The sequence below is a fragment of the Mchenga conophoros genome, linkage group LG12 (assembly GCF_057382185.1).
Source record: "Mchenga conophoros isolate Kocher_MC1m ecotype Shallow Benthic linkage group LG12, M_conophoros_male_GT1.1, whole genome shotgun sequence".
Taxonomy (NCBI): Eukaryota; Metazoa; Chordata; class Actinopteri; order Cichliformes; family Cichlidae; genus Mchenga; species Mchenga conophoros.
This window is the reverse complement of record NC_140537.1, coordinates 16,098,928-16,125,367: the sequence shown is the minus strand read 5'-3', so window position 1 is coordinate 16,125,367 and position 26,440 is coordinate 16,098,928. Positions and strand designations below refer to the sequence as shown.

Genomic DNA, 26,440 nt, shown 5'->3' with positions numbered 1-26,440 from the left:
CATACCGTGTACAATATCTAATTTTAAATGGAAGAAGACTGATTTGAAAGCCTTTTATGTTAATTTTTCACGCCTGTGTCAAGTTGAAATGACATAACATAGTCTGCTGGCTTTCTCCCTTCGAATGGAGAAATGGCTGCACAAGCTCATCAAACTCATCAACGGCCTCATCAATGTCAGTCATCAGTGAAAGTCACACTCACTAAAACCTTCCTTGGTCCCATACAAAGAGTAGTGTGTGCGCACAAACACACAAAGTAAGTGGGCACTGCAAATTACAAGTCACTAAACAGGCCCTGTGATAAATGTAGTGGCACTAAGTAATGTGTGCATTTAGACAGTACACTCATCAGCTTGCCTCAACGTTTGCCAGCGGCTGTAAGTCAGTGCAGCTGGGTTCTTTATCCAACTGACTGGTGCATATGCATGCATACTTATCTCTCTGAGTGTCCATTTGTGCCTGTGAGTATCAAGATAGCACCACTAGCACTGGCAGTCGACCTCTGAGCTGATAGGACAGGGTTAGGGGCACTTTCCAGGAGAATGGGCAACAGTCACAGCGCATTGCGGGTACAAGATTTTCTCCCATGTCTGGACCAGCCTGATAAGGCAAAAACGGTTGGCAAAGGATCAGGGGTTCCCACTCTTATTCAGCGTCCTCTCTCTGCTCGGAGGCTCTCTTACTAATCACATTGTTTGCGTGTGCTCTTCCTATTTTTTTGCTGCTTTACAACAGACCTTTTCACTCCTTTCCTGACTTATCGCCTCATTCTCTCAGCAACTCATTAGTGTCTTCAGTCCTTAAAGTCTCTCTGCTTCTCCATCTTCCTGAAAATGGGCTGATTTTAACCCTCACTTTCCATTGTTGAAGCACTTCTCTAGCACTCATATTTTTTCTTTCCTTTCCTTTAGGCTCATTTTTTTTTAACCCTTGCTGTCAGGCTGTCAGCCCACAAAAACTGAGATGTAGGGACATGTGCGCAATAAGGAACACTTGAGAGAGAGGGATACTGAATCCAGCTTGGAAATTCCACAGTATAACTTAAAGTGCTGGAATTTGACACTTTAAGATGCATTTATATACTTTTTTACTAATACTTTATTGTTTACATACATACAAACCAATCTGCCTAGTTTTGTTCTTGCTATCAATTATATCATTAAATAAGAACTTGATAACAAGGATGATTTGAAAAGCACATGATTTCTTTTCCAATATTTGCTCCTTCTGTTTAACACTCAGCACTTAAGTGTAGAAAAAAGTCCTTTTGTGAACAGGTGACATAGGCATGTTGGATAAAGCACTTTGAGTGCTCAGGTAGAGTAGTATAACACTGTAAAAGAACCACTACATTTACCATTTAGTTTTAAAAAAATGGATGTAACTGTGAAATGACATATTCATTGGGTAATGACCAATGACCATGTGGTTTCATACCACAGATAATCTTTCATTTTGAAACATAGTGTGACCAATTTTGTAGTTCATATGACCCAAAATGAATGACAGGAAGTGTTGATTGAGGTTAAAGGTCACAACAGAAAGCATAGACTTCTAAAGAAGCAAAAGTCTTTTTGCTACCACATCTATCGCCATCTGGTGGCCATCAGGTTTAAGGTACTTCCGTGTTGGCTTCATTTCTTTTGACCTGGAAGCTTTGTCTGTGTTGTACACTGTGGAATAAAGAGAAGGTGATGCACAGAAGAGAAATCGATAGGTTTGGGGTTTTTAATCTACATGTGATGTACAGTAGAGTCAGATTCATGGATGTAAAACAGCGGGTGGACTGCAGTAACACATGTAACCACTGAGAAGCAACAAGGCTGAATGGCAGCTCTTTTCTTTATACACCCATGAGCAGATCACACTGAAACTTCACATGTTCCTGGCTATCCTAGTGTGTCATAATACCTGGTGTGTCATCGTGGTAAGGTCTAAGCATAATTAAGCCAGTGAATGTCTCATCCAATGCTCTGCTGCACCAATAACCATTGGACTGCCACTTTAATTGCTTTTCTTCCCCCTATTCCCATCTCAGCCATCTACCCCGTTCTCTCAATCTATTCAATTCATAGGGGAACAATGTCTCCATACAAACATGCAAATATGGGCTATACTGTGTGTCTGCTCCCATGCATGTTTGGGCTTGTGGGTGCATGCACAGAATTTTCACTTGACATCCAAATTTACACACATAGACATTAATGTATGCATATCTCTCAGTGGATGTGTACTTTGCATCCTCATGCGTACTTATGAGCTGGTGTCTGACCATAAAATGAGTCATGTATGTCTCTCGCTGCACCTGTGGTGAAAAGCTGTGGAGTGTGAGGTTTCCCCAAATAGCTACTCTCATTTACAGCCTCTCTGAGGTCTAGGCTTTCTTTGTCTGCCACTCTTGGCAGCTGCTACTGTTAAGCACCTGACCCTCTTTAACAGTGTAGCAGCTCATGACCCAAAAAATAGACTCAAAAGCAGGAATCACAAAAGGAAACACAGTTCAAAAGCCCAGATTTAATACACAAAGTGAGGTTTAGTGCACGGGTGGGCGGTAGGGGTGAGCGATATGTTAAAAATTTTCAACTGTCAGTTCAATGGGAGGCAAAACCTTGCAAAATAATTACAGGTGATGGACTGAAACAATCACATATAGCCGATCTATTTATCCATTTAACTCAAGTAGTCACTGAGAAATACTGACAGGTAGTCTGTAAAAAGGCACAAACAATGTCAGTCCAGTAGCAGCATATTAATGGTATACATATCCAGGTACGTTATTACCTAGTTAAACTTTAGTGTAATAGAGAAAAGGGCAGCAACTTGAAGAAACTAAAGGGTACGACAAATAGAGATTACATAATAACAGAAGAAGTGAGTCAACAGAGCTAATGGGGGTTGTCACAAGGAGAATAATACATACAGACTTTAGGGAAAGATAGCTGCTTCTGCAGGACTTGCAAACTATATCAGGAAAAGGGCCAATATCATGGCTCAAACTCAAATATGGGGCAACATCCACCCCGAGGTAAAGGCATACATTAAGTCCCAAAACGGATGGAAAGAAACAGATGAATGATGTGAATCGCAGCAGTTCTACATGCTCCAGTACCGTATGTACTGAATATGACCTCTCCTGATCGACAACTAAAAACAAGGACTTCTTTTTCTGCTTCAACCCATCTCCACTCAACCGTGCAATGTTTGAAAATCCTCCTGTCCCTTTACCTAGACCTGAAGGAGGACGGCTGAAATTTGTATGTGAGAATTGTTGGCTCTTAAAATATAGCATTTGAATTCACAACCCAAAAAGAACAACTAGAAAACCTGATGTAATGCACCATGTGTGTTTTCCTGCTTTACCTTCAAAGGTCTCACCTGCATATTATTCTGTGTGCTATACTGCAAAGTCAGTTTGACATAACTGTGCATTATTTGTATTAACTGACTTAACAAAACCTTAAAACCTCAGCATTCTTTATTTACCAAAACAGTCTTCATCAGGTTCTGTGAGCACTTCACTAAAAGTGGGTGTTTTATGTGTCATTTTGCTATTCTTCTGCAAAAACTGACCAATGAAAAGAGCCGCCTACTTCATTTAGGAGGCGCAGGCGAGGAGCTATGAAGAATGCACCAAAATTATAATAGCATGAAGTCACTGGTTAAATGAATGCTTCAGTAAAACCTGTAAATTCCAGAGTTAAAATATTTTTTATTATAAGTCAATGCATTTTCAATACTCATGTGTATTTTTACAGTTACTAACACCATCAGATGCGCTTTAACTTCAACCTTAATTGGCTGCATTTAAACAGGTGCATTTACACTTGGCATGGTCCCAAAATGAAGGTAGGCACCAATAAAATCTCCTGGAAACAGTTTTAATAGTGTGAAAGTAACTTGGCATGAATTAGTACCAAGCATAAAAAGGCATACTGAAACAGATGTAAATCAATAAATTCACTTTCATATACTGTTCCAAGCAGCTTTGTGTCTTTTTTCCATGGTGTTACTAATACTGCTCAACAGGTTTGCTTATGCAATGTAAATATATACCTGACACCACTGGAGAAAACCTCCACTGGAGATGGTGGTGAGGTGCAACAGGCTGTTTCAGGTAAACATAGATCCACCTTCATGCCGCAGAAACCTCTGTCTTTATTCTGAAAACCTTATTAGTCTACAAGGTTATCATAGTTAACTAAAACCAACTAAAAACCAAAAACTTAAACTAGATGAATGAAATGATGAATGACATGCCTGTAATGTAATCTGTTGCATTTGTATTGTAATACCTGTGTTATTGTGCTGTTTAGTTCTGTTTATTGTTACATTTTCAACATGTTTGTTCTTTGTTGACGTCATTTCAAGTTTGTATTGTCATTACTATCTCTTTTTAATTTCCATGATTCTATTCTTTTCTCAATTTTAATTATGCCTTCTTTTGTACTCCATTATTATAATTATCAGTTTATTCCCTAAGTTGCAATTTTTATGCCCAGTGTGTTTTCTGTGGCTCTGTTTGCATCTTAGATGTTTCCATATTTAGCTATTTCCTGTTTTATTTTGTTAGACTCTTATGTGCACTGTGTTTCATTTTGCTTCCCTTGTTTGTTTTCCCTGACTGATTGCAGATGTGTACTCTGGTATTTCCCATTTCCCTAATTACATTGTGTATTTATAGCTTTTAGTGTCTCTACTCAGTTCTTTGTTGTGTCGATCTGTTTATTCTGGTCTTATGTCTTGACTTTTATTTGTAAGGGTTGTGTTACCTGCCGCTAGCTGACTTTTCTACCACAGGTAAACCTTGGTTTATCTTTTGTTCATAAATTCTTCGATTTCTTCAGATTTTCTTAAATCTTGCCTTTGGCATATGCCTTCCATTCAATATTAATTAAGAAGAATAAAACTAACAATAAAAATGTTCAAAAAGGTAAAACTAAAATGAATTGAATACAACAAGTAAAAGCAAAATAAGAATTAACACAACTATAACAAGTCTGCTAACCTATAAGCTAACTGACACATAATTAAAACCTCTGAATGTATGATCAGTATATTTATATGCTCTAAAACACAGTATATATCAACACTGTTAAATATGGAGAAAAAGAGGACTCCTTTTGTGTAATTTCATGGTTTACTGGCTTCGTGTTGACTGCAGGGTCCTGTGCTGTCACATTACTGCTTATTATCATTTCAATAACTGGCACTGGACTGTATACAGGAGTCAATAAAACTCGTTTACTGGCTGAAGTTCATGAAATGTCTGATTTCATAACCAATCAGTGGTCAGTACTTTACTAAGGGTTCGGCGACCAATCTAATTAAGGAATGAGAAACTGAACAGGCAATTCTCATTCATGTTCTTCATTAATGACCTCCAGCTCGATATTTCTTCATGGCACTGTGCCGCAGTGCCTCTCACCCTTGTGGAGTGGCAGAGATAAAGCTTCATTACATAAGGCTGCTGGCAGGACTGGGGCTCGTGCGATCAGCGGCCACAGCACCTGCCAGCAATCCCACAGAACAACGGGCACACATTCACCAATACACAGACTTCCTGCATCCTATTTTCTTTTCCTCCTTCCATCTGCTCATTCATTCCTGTATCCTGGCACAGCATTTCCCCTTATTTTCCATCTCTTATTGTGTCTTTTCTTATTTCTCCCTGTCCCCCTTCACCACCCATTCTCCCTCTCTCTCTTTTTCTTTGGGAAAGTGATGCATCCTACTTTCCTCCTGCCTTGTGGGAACACACTGAAAGGCAGGCAGAGCGAGCAGTGCTGTCTCTAGTTGTCCTCACAGAGTATATAATCCTCTTGATGTTCTGCCTCTGTTGTTGCGCACTCAAAAGGGAGGCACAATGTTCGAACATCCATACTGTATGTCTGCGCTGCACAAAGTATTTAAGAACAAAAAGATGAACTGTACAGCTGTAAAGAGCAATGCTGATCACTGTATACAATGATCTTTGCGCTTCATAGAACTGCATTCACAAATGGCAACCCATGCTTTGTGTTATAGCTGCACATGGGGACCATCATTCAAAGCAATCACACACTTAAAAGCCTTTCTGTGAAACACAAACTGAAATAGCTTCATGCAGTCACTGTTCATGCGAAAGACTTTATCACTGTATTCCGATTTTCTCCTTTATCTCTCCGCTAATCTGCTACTTATCTGGTCAAGCAGAGTGACCCTCATTTCTCCTTGCACAAAACTCATGTCTCACTGTAGCAGAGGAAGAAATTGAATTTTTATAGATACAGATTAATATACCGTAACTGAGCTGTCGGCTGCAGGAATTGGAAAAAAAAGATGAAAAGAAGTGGAGGGAAATCCTGCATAAACTACTGCAGAATTTTCCAAAGAATTCTCCTCGGGGGTTTACAACAGTGTTACTTCAGTACTGTGTGAACACGAAGAAAAAAATGATTACATGACTTAATAGTAAAATTGTGTTGGACAGAAAATAATACACTGAAATGCTAAATTTTGCAGGGCATGTAAAAGACAGAGTGCGCAGATAATTTAAAAAAACCTTTTTTTTTAGAAAAAAGCAACAATATTTTGGCACCCAAAGTGGAGCAGCCACTTTTTTTTTATCTAAAAGGGCAGTTATTCCTGCAGGATAGAGCAGTGACAACAGCAGATGATGAAAGTGTGACTTATCCTTAAAAGTTGGGATACTGAGGATGGAGTGGTTTGACTAGGCTTATGTGGCAACAGATGTATCAGACATATTGGAGAAGGGGCAAGAGGACAGAGATGACAAGAAGAGGGAAAAAAGGGAGGAGTAAAGTTTAGGGAGGAGGAGGGGGTGAGAGGAATCCAGAAGTGAGAGTGTGAGACTGAGAGATAGATGGGAGGACAAAAATAGCTCTGTGTGGCCATGCCGTTCACTTTCATTTTCCATGTCCCAGTATCCAATTTACAGTCATACACACACAGGCACATTTTTACACATCTCCCTCTGATGTCCTTCGCGTACACAACTTCATCCCAAATTACCATCCCCCCTCTCTATGTCAGAAAAACACACACATCCTCATACATGCGCACCATCCCATTTACAGCTGTGATAAATTGGGTCTTTCCCCACTTTTTTTTGTATACCTCCACATTGGCTCCCTTTTTTTCTCAGTCCCATTCATACACATCTCCATCCAGAATATTTTCAACAGATGGTGAAGTTGTACCTAGCCATGCACTTGGGAAAAGGAGTACAGTGGCACACACACATGCACATTCACAGACTGCAGCTGGTGGACATCCCCAGGGTGCCGTCCTCTTAGCAGTGCCATGAGATTTAGAGCTGCTCATTCCGTTTAAAGGGGACAAAAGGTAGAGATATGGACAGCGAGAGGCTGAGGGGAAGGAAAGGAGACGGCACCATAGAGATAAAGGCTGAGATGGAGGAAAGGAAAGTTGGAGTGGGAAACAGAAAAGGAGAGGACAGTTTGCAAACATGCAGCTGTCGTTCCTTCAAGGCTCACAGTGACCTGCAGGAATCGAGTTTATTTAAAAAAAAAAAAAAGAAACTTAGTGTTACAGCTGATCTTCAGACCCTTCTTGTCCACAGGCAGTCATGTGCAAACTGCATAGGTTTTTGTATTCTTGCACATGAGTGCATATGTGTGTCATTGTAGCTAAGGGTAAAAAGGGCCCAATTCTTCCACTGTCTTCTTCCCAATTTCCTCCATCTTGCTAGAGAGGAGATCCACGTCTATAAAAAGTCCTCATAAACCTCTAAGCCAGAAGAAGGCTAATTGCACATGAGCTATAAAACAATATTGTCTCTCTGGTTTGCCTGTTTTGGTTAACCGAATGGGTGTACCGGTGTGTGCATAATGTTTGGCACCATGTGTATTATGTTCTGGGGTTCCTGTGTTCGTCTGATGATCCGTGAATGAAAACACAGGGTATCATTTTGGAGGAAGCATTCAGCTTCCCCAGTACAACTTAATATGCCACCACTCGCAGCTAATGACCTGAGTAAGATTGGCAACACAAAAATACTCCTTTGAACAACATACAAAATGGAGAAAAAGTGCTGCTGGGAGATGGATACAGGGAGAGACACAGCTGCTGACAAAGACCTAAAAACAGAGAGGAAGTGGGGAGTGAGGGAGGAAATACTGTGCAGGCAGCGGGAAGTGGTGCTGAAAAATGATCATCACAAATAGAGAACAATTCCTACAGAGAGAAGAAAAATTCCCCACTTCCTCCCCAGCAAGTAATCTTAAACAAGTACACCTTATTTAACCTTGATTAAAGGATTACTAAATTCAGAGAGAGGTCTAGACAGGTGTATGAAACTTGACCAATGACCTATCAAACTTCCAGTCACTGTGCAGCGCAGCAGGGTGCTGGACAGCTGAACAACAGTTTTGGAGTATTAATAAATCTGAGCGCCTGAAACAAAATTAGACATTTAAACTGCAGAAAACCATGCTGGGTGGAAAGTATTCCATTGCAAATCGACCAATATAAATGAGAACAGTTTAGTACTTTATGTGGCAAGCGTAACATAGTTATCAGTTTAACATGGGACAAAGGCTGGAAACAACAGGAAATGCATAGCTCTGCTAGTTTGAATAAAACATACTGAAAATCTGACAAATCGTAAGCTCACAGCACACGGTTACATTCGTTATTTTACCTACAGTGAGCTAAATGCCTGCCCTTTGGTTTATAATTCATGCACATACATGAGAAGCCATCGATTTGTGAAGTATTGAACTGCTTCCACGCAGGAAAATGTGAATGCTCCATCAAAGCCTGTCAATCTATCCAAGATGTTATTATTCCCAGGGTGTCAAATGCTGATGCCTTCTCAGAGCCACTGGCGTCCTTTGGCACAGATGGAGTCATGCACAGGTTGGAGCAATATTGAAAACAGAGAGCAAACACTCATTTTTTTAAGAGACAAAGATGGGTTAAAGAGGCAGGTCGGGGTTAGTGTGGAGTACATTTCAAGACTGTAGTTAGTTTAATTTTGTTTTTGTTAGGTGTTTAGTTGGGAAAGAAAAGACAGTTAACATATAATTCTGCATAGAAACAAATTCATCCAAGGACACCTAGTGCAATAAATTGTGTTGCTAAGGGATCCTGAACAAGTATCCACTTGTGACAAGTTCTAGCTTTAAAAATAAAGCAAAATGATGAAAAAACAGCAGCCAAGTAACATGACAAGATGGCTTTTCTTTTCTTTTTGGTGAGCTGAGTTGAGATGAAGAGACAGAGTCTGAGAGGATACTTATTAGAGTGGCAGATGAAGAAGTAGGGAGAAAACAATGAGAGCAGGACAGAGAGAAAGAAGAGGGAGAGCTGATGCTCAGCGCAAAGGCACGACAGACAGAGAGCACTGTTCTCACCGATGAAAGCTTTGTGTTAAAATTTGCTTCCTATTAAAACAATTGTATTATCTTTAAATACTTTTCATAAATAAAGACGCCGTATTACCTATGCTTCATCTGGTTGCCGCACTGCAGCTTCAGCTCTCCAACACAACAATCAAGGTGCTAGATGTCTTTTCAATAACGGTCACACTATGTTGCTGTGTGAAGACTCTTTTTTTGATTATGTTGTTAAAGTTCAAGAAAAAGCTTCACAATGATGAATGTTCGCTCAAGATTCACCATATGTGCATATGTAGTCTAATACAAACGGAGTAAAAAATAACAAGAAAAACAGTTTCTGTTTTTATTTGATTTCTTAAAATGATAAAAGTTAAATTACTGTAACTGCTTATGCAAGCGATATCACCGCATGCACCTGAGAAAAATATCAAATCAGCCAATATGCACAGTGTGAAAACAATAACATTCAATCCACTCAGTCTGTTGCCTTTGCATGATAAATGGCACCTCAATTTTAGCAAGCGGGCAGGTTGGCTGCGAAAAATAATAATTCTCTATCAAGTTTTTGAGTGTTGAACTGAACTGAAAGAATGAACAGCTCACACTAATGTTCCCCAATAAACGAGTGGCTTGCACAGCCTGTATAATAGGTTCTAATCTTACAAACATGACTCAGCCTTTCATATACACACAAAGATACACGTCACAATTACCAAGGCCGTATCAATTATTCATAGACTACCACATGCTCAGACATGCATAGACAGCAATGCCTACACGGCCATTCCCATGAGTTTGTCGGAGGTTTAAACAGGTGACACTGTCAGTGCAGACTTTAATAAGGTCATTTTTGCATGTTTGTAACTCACCCATTGAAATTGACACTGAAATCTGCATCATTCTAGTTATATTCTGTTATATCATTCTAGTTATCATTCTAGTTATCTATACTATATATATATATATATATATATATATATATATATATATATATATATATATAGCCACTGTCAATATGTGACATATTGAAGTCGCGTTTGAATTTGCGCTTGTTTTTTTGCTTTCACTTTGCAATCGTGCGAACTGTGTATAGAGAGCGACAGCACTGATCTTACTATGCAAACATGACAAGTGAAATCTCCCGCAGCTTAAACATGTGAGAGGTTGATCGCGCAGAGAATCGCTGAGCTTATGTGAGTGCGTGTGTAAAAGCATTTCAGTTCTGCTGAGCCAAATAAGACAGGTCAGGGTGAAGAAGTGACAGCCAAAGAAAAGCTTACCACAAAACGGAGAAGTTATGACAAATCAGACTATAAGGCAAAAAGAAAGTGCAGCTTTATGGTTTCATGGACAAAAGAATTTCTGTGGCTGCAATATGATGAGCTAAATAACCAGGGCTGCACATAAGTGATCCGCAGGTGTGCATTCGCTGTCAAAATAAAAAACACGCACAAGGGTTAGGGTTAAATTTAAAAACTGTACTTTTGAGTTAAAATATATATTTATAATTTTAATAAATGACAAATTAAAAATGCTTGAACATTTTTTTGTATCGAAAAAATATCGAACCGTGACACCAAAGTATCGAACCGAACCGAACCGTGAATTTTGTGTATCGTTGCACCCCTAATATACTGTTAAGGTTCAAAATATTGGGGATGGAGACAAGAGAAAAACCACAATAACAACACTGGTCCGGTCGGGTTGAGTCAAACGATGATTTAATGATCACACACGTGGGAGATGGACACTGATGCAGACAGCCTCAAAATCTCAAAATGGTGGAGCATTGCTCAAACTTTTATAGCCTCTGGTGCCTCCACCTTATCATACAAAGCCTAAACATTCACATGCTTTCTCTCACACAGCGCCGCTACGACCTTGGCTCCCTGTTTATCTGCTCCTGCTGAAATGGGGCAGAAAACTCCAGCACACTCTGTTCTCTTCTACTCAGACAAATTAGACAATAACCTTCTGCGAACAGTATTTCTTATAACTCAGCAATATAATGCATCATAAAACAATATCATTCATTCACAACAAGTCAGCAATTTAATGTAATGCAAATCAGTTTAACTAATGTAATAGTTATCAGCTTCTTCTAATTCAGGAGAATAATGCAAACTAAAACTACCTAATAATTCACAATCTTTAATTAGGGGTATAACATGGCCTAAAATAATATTATAATCTAACAATACATACATACATACATACATACATACATACATATATATATATATATATATATATATATATATATATATATATATATATATATATATATATATATATATATATATATGTATATACATAGTTGCTAATTCATACAAACTGTTGGTAAGATAGAATAGATGCTATCAGGGCTCGAGTGAATAAAAAATCAAATAAAATGTGGCCATGATTTGGACTGTGTGTCCCTGCAGAGTTTCAGATGAGAGCGTGACCTGCTGAGCTGTCCGTGGTGCTGATTTAAAAACTTGAGACTAATCTGACTGAATGTCACTTGCACTGTGAAAGTAGAGCTGATTGTATGGCTCCAATTCAACCCGAGCAACACTTGATTGATTACACACACTTGAGTAACAATATGGGAGAAGCTCTCAGATGATTATACAGGCTCTAATTTTAGTTTCGTTTTTCTATCTTGCCCTCACACCTCACGTTGGCCTTTCATGATCCTAACACCCCTGGCAATTACGTGAGCGAATGTGAAAACGGAAATGCATTGATTTACTGTTGACCTATTGATACACCCGCTATTGATTGCAAATCACCCCCCACCTCCCAAGCATCCATGCATACTGACATATCCAATAATCCAAACAAACACGCCTTGTTAAAGTGATTTATCGCACTAGTTCTGCATACTGACAGGTAACACCTTTGAAGGGGGCCAAACCAACTGTTTGGACTGGTTGCCAAAACCTCGCAACATTCAATCGATATTATTTTTGGTACATCCGTACGTAACAAAACATGTCAATTTCTTGTTTCAGTATAAGCAGGTGGAGGGTGGATGGGTGATGAATAGTGATGGAAAGTGGTCCAGTCTTGGTGATGGATGTGCAGGAGGGGTGAGTGACTGCCACTCAGAGAGACACTCTCTGAAATCACAAACAAGGTCTGCACGAAACCAGTTAATTGCAAAGAGATACAAAAAACAAAAGTGCTATTTAGTAAACTCTAAAGGAGTCAGTAGTTTTATTTATTTAATTGTTTTTCTCATTTACACAGAGCCAGACTTGCTTTTGTTTTTCCCCCATGATTCCTGATCTTCATGTAAATCTCATCTACTTATTGGGTCGATATGGTAGTGGTATACAGCAGATATTCTTCTGTGACTCTTGGCAAGGCCTAGAAAAAAAGATGCTTTTTCCTCTAAATAAATAATTTACTAGAAGGAATAAGTACAAATTCATGCCAACAGTAATGTTGCTGAGTTTGTAAAGTTACAAATTCAATTCCCCTTCTCCCTCCTTTCTCTCGCTCCATATCTGCACACTGTCGAATGGTTGCAGAATAAAATAAACCTGCAGCTGTATAAGGTGAGCGTGAAATTCAGCAGCTGCAAACTCAATGCATAAAGCAACCTGATGTACACATAAACATTACAGAATACAAATTCTCTGAGTACAGTGTCAGACTTTCTAACCGTGTATGCAAAGTTCATGAAGCACATGAGGAGCATTCATGACTTATTGTCCTCATACATATTTAAATGGCCCCCCTTCCATCACCGCTGGCATATATTTCCCACATGTAACTTCACGGGCCAAAGGTCAATGTTTTGAGTTCATAACTCTACTGCTTGTGTCAAAGTGTGACTGGTGAATAGCAGGATGCGATTATCATTATTTTGTACGCGTGTCACTGATGTTTGTTCACTAGCACGTGGGGATTTTCAACAGTAAAAGCTGGAGGTGGTTTGCCAAATTATACATTTATTCTGAAACTGCAGGTCCTTTTAGCATCAAATCTCATACATTATTCAGCAGCTGACTGGTAGGTAGACTCGTGTACTATCTGTTGTATTTATTCAGGACAAGTGCATTTTTCGATTGAAAAAAGAATGCATTGTTTCCTCAAGCTGGTCTCTTGTTTAAAGATCCAAATATTTAGAAAAAGCCTAAAAATACAAATTTACCGACAGCGGTTTTAACTACCTATGATGAGGAAGCGTGCCAAATAGGAAATATAGCCTTTGTGCGCCTGAATAAAAGGAATGATGTGTTAATTGGCAGCTTATGTTCTCGTTTTGGCTCATTAGGACGATAATGTTTTAATTGAAATCTTACAACTGCAGCATTTGCTGGGTAATTGAGACATAAACAAGGGCAAGCTTTGAGACATCCTGCAATTCTGAGGCCTGTTTACACCAGGAGAACGAAAGTGAGAAAAAAAGGGGGGGCGAGGACCCTCCCCTTAGGCGTGTGTGACAACATGCTGTTTCCTCCAGTTTCATTCAACACTCAAGTAGCATTTGGTCAACACACTAGGAACTGTCAGGATGTGTGCAAGTATGAGAAGACGAGTTTGGTTACTTTGGGAGAAAGAAGACTGACTGAGCACACCCTCGCCTTGAAGTACTTGTGAAAATAGCGCTTTTGTATTTAGTTTAGTCAACTAACATGACTACATTTGTAAAAACTATAAGAAACGATATTTTTGTGTTTACCTGCACAGACAAAGAAAAAGATAAAGAGCAAATTATTAGTCCTTCCTTTTTTACAATGCCATGTTATGCACATTTCCCCAGTTTAAATAAACCTGGTAACAACAAAATGCACACAAAGAGCCTGATGTATTGCACGTATTACGGGTGTCATTAACCATGAAAATTTTAATCAGATAATCAGAGCTTGGTAATTGGAAGAATCCCTGCCAACCCAATCTGTATGATTTATCAGGATATGGAAATGAGGCACAACGTGTTTTATACTGAGGGAGTCTGATGCAAACACTCAGATCAGTCAGTAAAATTTCTGTTTAAACACTTCAGCAGCTCCAACTATCATCTTACATTTAAGAGAGGCACACACACACACACGTACACTAAAAGTATGTGTGAGGAAGAGGGTACTTCATATGTCATTTATTTAAAAAGGGCTAATCTCTGTAATTGAGACTTATTGTATCTCCTTTACTGGAATTACTGTAGATACAAAAATTGGTGGTGCCACCTATGGGTGACGGTGGCCACTTTCGTCCTTATATATATATATATATTAGGGGTGCAACGATAGACAAAATTCACGGTTCGGTTCGGTTCGATACTTCGGTGTCACGGTTCAATATTCTTTCGATACAAAAAAAATGTTCATGCCTTTTTAATTTGTCATTTATTAAAATTATAAATATATATTTTAACTCAAAAGTACAGTTTTTAAATTTAACCCTAACCCTTGTGCGTGTTTTTTATTTTGACAGCGAATGCGCACCTGCGGACCACTTATGTGCACCCCTGGTTATTTAGCTCATCATATCGCAGCCACAGAAATTCTTTGTCCATGAAACCATAAAGCTGCACTTTCTTTTACCTTATAGTCTGATTTGTCATAACTTCTCCGTTTTGTGGTAAGCTTTTCTTTGGCTGTCACTTCTTCACCCTGACCTGTCTTATTTGGCTCAGCAGAACTGAAATATATATCCTGCTGCTTTTACACACACACACATAACGGTCAGCGATTCTCTGCGCGATCAACCTCTCACATGTTTAAGCCTTCTGCGGGAGATTTCACTTGTCATGTTTGCGTAGTAAGCTAACGATTAATAAGACGATGTCAGAGGAATTGGTGCACAAATTATCATCACTCACCAATCAGTGCTGTCGCTCTCTATACACAGTTCGCGCGATTGCAAAGTGAAAGCAAAAAACAAGCACAAATTCAAGCGCGATTTCAATATGTCACATATTGACAGTGGCTCACCGATGCCAATGACATAATTACCCAGCTACATTTCCAAAAGAATGCAAAAGCATTGACATATATATTTTTCCTTCCTACGATAGGCCGACGGGCAGGGTAGAGATAGATTTTGGTAGCCCGACTGGAAAAATCGCTAGCCCCAGGATGTCGGGCTAGCGATATTGCGAGCCCGACGTCCTGGTTGAGGAATCACTCATCTTTGGAAAAGAGAGTTTATTACAGAGAAATGTCTCTTTCCAAAATAAAAGCTATACTATACGCTTCTTCTGGGGTATATTCTCAGCAGCATATTAAACATATCAGGTCCCCATAAGGAGAATCATGTGCTAACGACTGTCTAAATGACTTGGCTAAAGTTTGTAGCATGCATGCTTGTTGTTTTTGTCTGCTTCCACTTGTCTTTGCACTAGGATGATGTAAATGTGCAGTCATATTTGTTGTGTTCCCACTAGTGCTTTCAGGTTAATCTTGTTGAAATGACATTAACGCCACAACACGGCAAATCTCCGTTAACGAGCTACCCCTGATTGCCCCGTGCATGGGGCTAGACGGCCAACACGTTAACGAGCTAACTGCGCTAACACACTAGTTCCCACCCATGTAATTAAGCATTGCGTGGCACACAAAGATACACGTCACAATTACCAAGTCCATGACGCGCTTACCTTCAGGGTCATACGTCACATGAAAACCAAAATAATTCCAAACGCCAGATCTGAATGAGGGTGGGGGAGGTTCAATTTGCCATGTTGCAAGGAGAGCTTAACTTCTGTCTTGCTAGCTTGCCCTGCGCTCTTCCTTCTGATGATGCTGTCTGTGTTGAGCGCTCAGTGGATCTGCGCTCGACAGTGCAGCCTAGGCGGAGTAGTCGAAAGCAGATTCACTGAGCGCTCAACACAGACAGCATTTTCAGAAGGAAAGTTGATAAAATAAATTACAAATTTTGTATTGTTCGATACATATGCGTACCGAACCGAAAGCACTGTATCGAACGGTTCAATATCGATACGAATATCGTTGCACCCCTAGTATATATATATATATAAACTTTTAACACCCAGCACGCCCCTGCAGGCGGTTTATCCTTCAAGCTCGGGTCCTCTACCAGAGGCCTGGGAGCTTGAGGGTCCTGTTCCCAGGACTGCGCTCTTCTGGACAGAGATCTCCGATGTTATTCCCGGGATCTGCTGGAGCCACTCGCCTAGCTTGGGAGTCACCGCACCTAGTGCTCCGATTACCACGGGGACCACCGTTACCTTCACCCTCCACATCCTCTCGAGCTCTTCTCTGAGCCCTTGGTATTTCTCCAGCTTCTCGTGTTCCTTCTTCCTGATATTGCTGTCATTCGGAACCGCTACATCGATCACTACAGCCGTCTTCTTCTGTTTGTCTACCACCACTATGTCCGGTTGGTTAGCCACCACCATTTTGTCCGTCTGTATCTGGAAGTCCCACAGGATCTTAGCTCGTTCATTCTCCACCACCCTTGGGGGCATCTCCCATTTTGACCTCGGGACTTCCAGGTTATACTCGGCACAGATGTTCCTGTACACTATGCCGGCCACTTGGTTATGGCGTTCCATGTATGCCTTGCCTGCTAGCATCTTGCACTATATATATATATATATATATATATATATATATATATATATATATATATATACATATATATATATATATATGATGAAAAGATGAAAAGAAAAAGAACAGATAAAGGTACACGAGTGAAACAAGCTGAGGATTACAGGTGCACAGAACACTAAACAAGATTTCCAATTTTCTGTCTAATATTATTTTCCTTTTTCACACTTTATCCAACAAAGTCTACACAAAATCCCAGGCTTACACTTGTAAAAAGTTCAATCTTGCAAAGATGTGATCGTTTTGAGAGAGAAACAAAGGCTCTGACAGAGACAAACATATTATTAAACCTGCATCGCAAACCATAACCGGCATAAGAGGGCTTTCATATCAGTCCACATAAAAGAGCAAGTTTCACATGGGGCAACAATCTGTGTTTTGTTTGACTCCATTTCCACACCAGACCATAAAAGATACCCAAGCTAGAGGTACGTCAGCAGGTTAGGTTTCTATTTGCAGAAATTACATGTTATTGCATCACTGGTTAGCTTCGAGAAGACACGGATTGTGAAAGTTTGTAGCATGTAGGAGCATGTTTGTAAAACCAAACTAAACTAACTAAAGAAAACAAGATTTTAGATTTATTTAAAAAAAAAAACAACTTCTGGTTTTATACAATGAAACACACTGAAAGAGTACGCCTGTGCATGGAAAGGCTAGAGGTAAGAGGGAAGCTTCATATGGAAAAATGTTCCATGGTCAATCCCACTCGCTGTTCACACAACCCAGCACTAGTACCTTTTTGCTGCAGTGTCGATAACTATATGTTTATACACCTATGCATAAACACCACTGTGCCCACACATGGAGACATCTCTGGCAGCCTATAAAAATTGTAGTCACACACACATGAATTTAAGTATGCATTTAGCAGCAGGGGGCAGGTCAGTTAGAGAGGCCTGCAAGGAAAGTGCTTGCCAAGCAGAAATTTCCAACAATAATGAAAGGTTATTAGGTTAATTTCATACTGACAGCCTGATGTCTCCCTGGGAGGATTCACATAAACTGTTTCAGTAGTTGCAGGAACCGTAATCCTCTGTAGTATAGCTTCATCCATGGTGCCAGTACAGGTGAGGCAAAAGGATCAGCTATGTCTGTTGATGCCTGTAAACATAACCTCAAAAATGAAAACTCAGCTGCTCAAAAGCAGCACTATTTATAGGAGTCATCCTGAAGCAAAGATCCACTCAAAGTGAGGCACTTTGTACAAAATATCGAGAAGGTAATTCTTAAGTGTACATACGAAGCACTGTGGCAATGGTGCTGTCAGAGCATCTTTGTGTGAAAGACATACAGTGCCACCACAACATCAACTATTGGTCTGTGGACTACAAATAAGAAGCCTTGAGTTTTGGCTGTCATCATTTTGGGATTAAAACTAAATATTATGGGTGAAAATGACTGAAAACTCACCAACTCTAAAGTGTATCATCCATTTTGCACTAAATGTGACCAGAGTGTGCAAAAATGAATATCATGCTGTATTTAAAAAGATCTGAAACTCAATCTTGAGACCATAAACTCATCTGGAACATGTTAACTGGGGTAACAAATCCAGTAGGAATTAAAATCACTTCCTCAAAGATTTCTTTACAATCAGACTTCTTCTTGGAACCAGAAGAGCGCCCCTGCTGGTCATTAGAAAGAAATGCTTTTCTTTTTAGACCTGGTGGCTACTTGGATCTTTCACATACAGTCTGTGCTTTTTAAGATAAAAATATGTCCTGATTAGCTATTGGATGAGCCAGGGAATCATTTGTTACACGAAATTCAAAAAGTCTCACTTTCCATCCTCTGCTACAGCCAGATAAAGCTTAGGTGGGTAAAATATTATTTCTTCTAATCCAGAAGACTCAAGAGTTTCACACTCTTGAGTCTAAAAATCTATTTGGCAAGTGTTTCCACGAATAAGAAGAAATGTTCCACCAAAAACATTTGTATCAATTCACTGATGTTTGGAGTGTTTTCACTTACACAAACATTTCACTCTTGAAATAAAATTGCCTGAAAAAAAACCTCTCGTGTAAAGTTTCACAACACATGCTAAAACACACACACACACACAAAACATCCTAATGCACATACAATGATTTTGCTGGCTGTGTGGTTCAACATCACAGCAATACTGTTGTGTGACACACTTTGATAAAGCTAGCTCAAAGGACATTGAAGAAGAGCCATTCAAGACCTCTGACAATAGACCGTCTTACAGAGTGCCTGTAACTGGCTTATGAAAGCACAGAAATGCATAAACAATAGGATTTAGGTAACAAATGTCAGTAAGCAAGCGTTATAAAGACTGCACTGTAGATTTGCAGAGGCTACAAATCACACTTACACAAAGGCAGCCACACATGCTCAGGCACACAGATGAATTTCCACTTGTTCACCAAAAAAACCCAAATAAACCTGGTTAATTCTAACTTCTTTACATCGAGGTACATGGCAGAATTCATTTTAAAATCTGTCTTCTGTTGTCACTTCTTTACTAAAGCTCCTCAGTCATGTCTGCCACCTCCAATTTTACATTCCCGCTCACCCATTCCCACAAATCCTCTCTTAACTCGTTACATGCCTCCTCAGTTTGTCATCTACCTTTTCTTTTCCCTTCTCACATCCCCTTTTCTCGCTCACTTTATTTCGACATTTCATGCTTCCACCTTCACCCTCTGTGTAACCCTCTTGCTATTTTAAGACTGGATCCCTCTCTGATGTCTTTCCATCTCCTCCTCTTTCTCTCGGTTTCTTTCTCTCTTTTTTTGGCTATCAGCAAAAAAATAATTAAATTATTTGCATTTTCTCTTTTATCACACTTCTTTAATTTCTCTATCCCAATCTCTCATCCGTGCCTCTGTAGCATCATGCTCTCGCTTTTCCCATCTCCATTTTTATCCTCCACTCTTTGCGCATCCACTTTGCACAGCCATCTACTTCCAAAACCTTTAAGCTTCCCTCTAAGAGTGTTACACCGACAGCTTTGCCACACTTCTCTTCATTTTTAACAACATTATCCCCTCTATTACTTCTTAATGACTGCATTGCATCCACTGATGTATGCACCAAAAAGCGCAGCGGCTTCATCAGCATTCATTTTGTGCCCTCACACCTCTTTCTACTTATGTTCTTTTGTAAAAGCATCAGGATAGCAGGAGGACTGCATGACATATTTAACAAAATCTCTCCAGGCATCTATTTTTTAAATTTCATGTTCTTTTACCTTTAGCAGGCGTACAGATGGTAGGAAGGCTGCATGGCACAGTTTTCTGATGGTCCAGTTCAGTGGCCGCGGTGCATCCAGCTGGTTCATGGTGTCCACTCTTCACGGTTCAGCCACTGGTGCCCGGCAGTTTTTCCCGGCACCAGGATCAATGTTACCCCACAAGGGGGACAAAAATGGGAGAGGGTCTCCAACTCCAACTGCCGAAAAGCACGCAAGTCCCAGGGCATGACCCTTGACGGACAACCATCAGCCACTAACCCCAACCAACGTCACCAGCACCACCACCTTTAAGCCTTTACTTCCACAAGCACACGAAGCTCTCACCTGAGCAGCTTTCTGCCCCCTTTCTCCTTCCCTTCCTGCCCTCTCCTCCTCTCCAGCTCACACAGATCCAAGGAATCCAAGGGAAGTCAAACCTGGAGCTCCATGAGCATCTAATTCCTCTTCCACCAGTAGCTGAAGTGCACTCAGCTCTGGCGCGAAAAAAATGAGATGGTAGAGTATTTTCCCAAACAGCGGAGCAGAGCGCAGCAATGCACAACAGGGAGAAGAGCGCATAGGGTGAGAGAGATGCAGGTAGAGGAAGAGGGAAAAGAGAACGAGAATGAGGAGAGATGGAGATGTGGGCAGAGGAGAGACGAGGAATGCAGTGCAGCACAGCACTGAGGAGAGAGGAGAGGAAAAGAGAGTCGCAGAGCGCATAAACGGAGCAGCCTGACAGGCAGTGACTTAGATTTGAGGCTGCATGCACACCACTGTCTCCAAGATGAAAACAGAGAGAATGGAAGAAAGAGAGCGTCAGGGAGAAAGAGGGAGAGGAAGAGAGGGAGAGAGACAAAGGGGAAAACCAATTAAAATCCAATAAAACTGATGAACAAGATGAAATTGAAACTATGGAGATAGGAGGGGGTGCCATGCAGGAGAAGGAGGTTGGTTCTGTGCATGGGGGTGAACAAAAAAGAAAAGAGAAATAAAAAAAGAGGAAGGATGGAAAGACACACAGAGAAAGCAAGATGGAGAAAATGGGAAGAGAGGGAACTGTATGGTGGTAAAAGGGGAAATGGATGAAGCGAAGTCAAGGCTGTGCCTTATAGAGTGAATTCAGATGGAGCTTGAAGATGGAAGCACACTGAGCAACTTGGCTCTGCGGCTGTGGAGGGGAGTACGACCTACTTAGGAATTCACATGTCAGGCATCATGTTTGTGCACAAAAATCTCTAAAGTGGCTTGAAAACAATGTTAAAGAGAGGAACGCTGATGTGACTGTCATATTGCATAAACTCATTTTTAACGCCTCGCAGCGTCCCAACACGCCTCCCTCTGGGTTTGATACATTTCATTTTCTTCATTTTGATGTATTGGCATAAATGTTATGCTGCAATTATACTAATAGTGTAAGCTAATTTGTTTATTGCATTCAGTCTATGAGAAGAAAGTATGATTTTTTTTTCTTTTTTTGGATGATGTGAGCTTAAAAACAAAATCTTCAACAAGATCGTTAAGTTCATTACAAACTACTGATGACTGATCCCTGTGATCAGTGCAACAGAGACTTCTCAAGTGACGGTCCCCGCTGATATACAAACGAGTTTACAACTTACAATATGAAATCTGCATTTTACATTGGTTCAGCATCTTTGGCGTAAATGTCTGTGGATATTTTACACCACACGTACGATATTTGTCATTACTACAAAATCCTTACGGGCTTTGATTAAAGGCTAATTGATTATTCTCATTGTCTCGGGGCTGAGGGAGAGCTGCACTGTGTCAAAGCCACTGGTTCACATCACCAATCTATAGAGCTGCAGCAATCTAAAGCAGATTGACAATAGAAAATCTTATCAGTGAAGTGCAGCTTTTGTGAAGCACACTGACAAAGATAAATAAATAAATAAAAAGAGACATCTATTTTTGCCTCATCTCTTCTATTTCTGGACAATCAGGACTGCTTGTCTCCAGCTAATTGCTGATGCGCGCAGCTCAAACACCTAAAAGCTTGTCAAAACAGAAGATATGACTAAAATTAACAGTTCTCTTTGCGACCGAATTGACAGGTTTGGACTGGTTGAATAAGTGTGAGAGGGAAAATAAAGCATAAAGGCTTCAGAGGTGTTGATGACATAGCATCACGCCTCGTGTTTGATGTGCTGCATGTTGTCATTGTTTAAAAATGTCTCAAATTAATGACTATACCTGATCGGCGTCAAAATGCCTGAGAGTAACTGTGCAGCACGGATGAGCCGAGACTTTTCAAATGTATGTGTACAGTGCGGGTAAGTAAGTAAGAGCGGCATCTTTGAATGTGGACACAGGATATATATATATATATGCACATACATATGGCGAGGGAGCAGTCTGCCTTGCTTTCAAGCTTTTGAAAAGGAGGACCTAGGGGTAAAAGGAGGCTCACATGAAAGTAAAGCATTCAGTGAAGCAGGAAATACTGTTGAGGGTACCCTGAAAGCAAAACAGAGAAAAAAAAAGTCACAGGTTTGTATTTCTTCTCCTAAATTAAAGGTCAAACAATATGAGAAAACACAAATGACACACTGTCACAATTTGTTTTAAAGTGCATGTCGCTGGCATGAATTAAATACATCCCTGACGGTAGAGAACGCCTTGCTCTTTTAAATTTAGTTATGACTAACAATTCTCTTGAGTCACCAGCTCCCGGTTAGTAGGTGTTTCATCCTGACAGTTAAGCACTGACATTAAGCGTGTCCACGTCACCGACCACTGGCTGCCCTGAGGACTGCCGAGACCTCTGAGGTATCTGTCTATCAACCGTACACGTGTGTGTTTACGCCTGTGTGTGCAGTTGTGCTTGTGAGGCAGTAAGGAGGCTGTAGTACAGGAAGGCAAAGAGTGTCTTTTCCCCTCTAGCCCTCTCGCTTCACACGCTTCTTCATCTCATCTCATGAAATGATTCAACCAACACAGCTGAGTTCAGACCCATGCACTGTCTGTATCCTGCCTCTAGATGGCAACCTTCTAATGCACAATACCCATCTCATACCCAGCATCCAAACACATCACTTGTACTCCCCTAACTCAACTGAACCGCTGAAAATGTCTGCTACTTTACTGCAACAAAACAAGACCTCTTTTTAATTACTAAACATCTAAGGATGCTAGGAGGAGGAAGTTGAGTCTTATCTTTCTGAAGATAAAGGGAGAGTGCACAGTGCTACCAAAAGAGGGCAGTTGTTCAACACACACAACAGAGAGCGTCTTGTTTGTTTCATCCTCTAATTCTGCATGGCTACACTAATTATCGTGACGTTAAAAAGGTATTATAGCTCTGGCACAGGAGAGGACCAGACAAGACGAGATTTAATTCTCTCGCAGTGATTCATTTCTCCCAGTGGGAACTTAACTTGGCAAGACGAAGAAGGCAATTTACTGTGAATCACTTAAGTCCTTCAGCACTGAGCGCTTGTATCAGATTGTGAAGGCAAACAATAAATATCACTCACATTTTCAGATTTAGCACGATATAGGAGTTTTATGAGGTAACTTATCTCCAGAGAAGTTGAAACTGAGGTCAGCACGGTTTCTTTTTTATATATAGAAATAACACAATATACTGTCATCAGATGCTGCTCTGTAGACACAGCATGACTAATGTGCCAGCCTAAATCATCGCGTTTTAGCGCTTGTAGATGTGATTTTAGGTGGTATTATGTATAAGCAAGCATGGGTAAATGTGAGTGCACTGCTGATTGAATCATTTCATCACAACCCACAAGCAGTGCAGTAATAGCACTGAGTGGGTGTTCTGTAACCCATTTATTCTCAGGGACATCTCTGCCACAGGTAGCCCTTTTGACATCACCAGTCAGCACTGTGACAGGAGTGTGAGAGAAGCCCATTTCCACCTGTCATTCAGCCAAAGCCCAGAGCTGCTCGTCACACACTGGAAAAATAAATCCTTTGTGCTGGTATCGTGCAAAAAGTGCTTGTAAAAGGAGTGAATATCAATAAATGTTGCTCAGTGAATGAGATAGATTAGTTAGCTTTGCATAATGTTTGTAGAGGTACTTTCTTCTATAAAACATTATGTAACTGAAGTCAGGGGATTAATGGCAATACACTTCAGCTCCTGCATGTTATTATCAATATAATTACTTTAAAGTGCTTTTAAAGTGCTCATTGAGATCTTGTTCAAGCGAGGCATGTTCAAAGAGCAGTTGCAGATTTACGCAGTTACCAACTTGTAAAAGATTTTTTTGTGGCTTGATCAATTTATATGCAGCAAAAGTATTCAAATCCACCTTTTCCAGGTTCCGTGTGAATAAGATATAAAGCTGTATGTTGTTAGTTCTGTATTTATATTCAAGCAAGGAGAAAAAGTAACCACACAATCTGTGCAGTAAATAAACAGAGGGAAGCGTACCACTTTTTCATATGAGCTGCAGTGGTGAGTAAGTAAACAAAAACCTCTCAGAAATCTCAATGCACAGTGATGCACAGACTCAAGAGGCTTCGAGGTGGAGTGCATGAAGATGAGTGCATATAAACAATACCACCATCATCATGTTCAAACAAAGCGTAGATTGTACGACTGTGTCCCTCTTGTTCAATCTACCATTGAACTTTATTCTATAAAGATCCCGCTTGAGCCAAACCAGAACAGAAAACTGAAAGGTTAGCATGAAGGCTGGAATAAATTAAGGACATTTACTTTCTTCTTAAGGTTTGTCTCAGTTTTACTTGGTCTTCCAGGTTTTAGAACTGAAACTGTAATACAGTTACAAACTACAATACTGGGAAAAAGCATCCTCTCCTAATATTAACCAACTAACTACGATAACTGTGATTGTATTTATGCAAAGATGAGGCAAAACAGGATCTCACTTCTTGTTGCAGCAGCTTTCTTTCTCTGTGAGGACAGAAAATGAGGGTCGCAGTTCAGTTCTGGATCAATGATGGCAACAAATTATATATCGTACTGGACTCACAATAAAGATGTGCACATTAAGGCACTGTTAACTGAAGGTATGTGTTAACAAAGCCACTTTCTAATTTGGCTTCCCATCCTTCTTCTCCGTGAGATACTCATGTCCTGGAGGATTTTCAGTAAATGACAGTTCACATTATATGCACACACACACACACACACACACACTACCCCCCACCCCCCCCCACCCCACCCCCCACTGTCTTTGCCCCGAAGAGGCAGGAAGACTTCTGCTGAGTTGGGTACACTCCTCCATCTGGAGAGAAGCAATGATTATTAGCCTGTGGGATGGAACCGCACGTACACAAGCTCACACACATTCACACCACTGCTCTCAAAATGTATTCTTTTCTCCACATTTGGGGGAAATTCTCCATTCTCCACCAACCATCACTCACGAGCCAGTCACTTAAATATTCACACTCTACTGTAGGTGTTTTCTAAGGTTACTAGCCCTCTTAAACTGATATTAGCTGACTCAAAATGCGTTGCATATCTGTCTTCACATCCCCTAAAATCAGCGCTGCATATTTCATCTCTGGTATTTAGGCCTCGAGCAGTGCTGCTAAATATTATTGGCAGGTCCAAACGGCTGTTGATAAACATTATCGGATAAGCCAGAGGTAACAGAGTGAGAAGATGGCACTGATTAAAAATAATGACCTGTAGGGACTGTTCAGGTAGCAACCGCCTTATCACAGCTTAGCATAATGCTATTTCAGGTCAACAAAGATCCCGTTTATTATTTAGATTCATCAGCTTATGGACAGCACCTGCCAAAACCAATTTACCTGAACATGAATCTTTATCTGAGGAGAGTCCTCAGAAGTGTCATAAAACTGGTAAATATCAAAAGTAGCTCAGCTTTCTGTTCTTAAAATGACTCATCAAACTTTAAATTCTTTTCATCACAGCAACAACAAGTCAAATTTGCTCATAAAAATGAGATAAATTGTGTGCAGTCACAAATTAAATTAGCAGCTAATGCTAGCTTGATTAGCAAGGTGCCTCCAAAATTCGCTCTTGTTTAATAGCATGCTCATTCTGGCTACTGAAAACAAGCCTTTTTTTTTCTTGTTCTTTTTTAACTTACTGCAGAAGCTATGGTCCAATTCATGTTCTTCCAGGATTGAATAACACCATAATGTTTGGCTGCACATCCCAAAGCTGCTCTATTGGTTTGAGACCTGCTGACTGTGGAGGCCATTTGAGTAGAGTGCACTCATTGTCAAGTTCAAGAAACCAGTTTGAGATGATCTGAGCTTTGTGACATGGTGTGTTACCCTGCTAGAGGCAGTCATCAGAAGATGGATATACTTTGAT

The 26,440-nt window shown here is 40.2% G+C and overlaps 1 protein-coding gene across 8 annotated transcripts in view; it reads right to left on the bottom strand.

Moving 5' to 3' along the window:
• Positions 1-26,440, bottom strand: part of trpm3 (transient receptor potential cation channel, subfamily M, member 3) — a 145,926-nt gene that overhangs the window by 97,198 nt on the left and 22,288 nt on the right. For 3 of the 8 annotated variants that reach the window (XM_085294043.1, XM_085294045.1, XM_085294047.1), the window contains exon 1: positions 20,152-21,321. The exons of the other annotated variants lie outside the window; for them this stretch is intronic. In XM_085294043.1, the coding sequence (XP_085150169.1) occupies positions 20,152-20,241 (90 nt within the window). In that variant the 5' untranslated portion in view covers positions 20,242-21,321. Of the gene's footprint in view, positions 1-20,151; positions 21,322-26,440 lie in introns of those variants that run through there. 8 annotated transcript variants of the gene reach the window in all.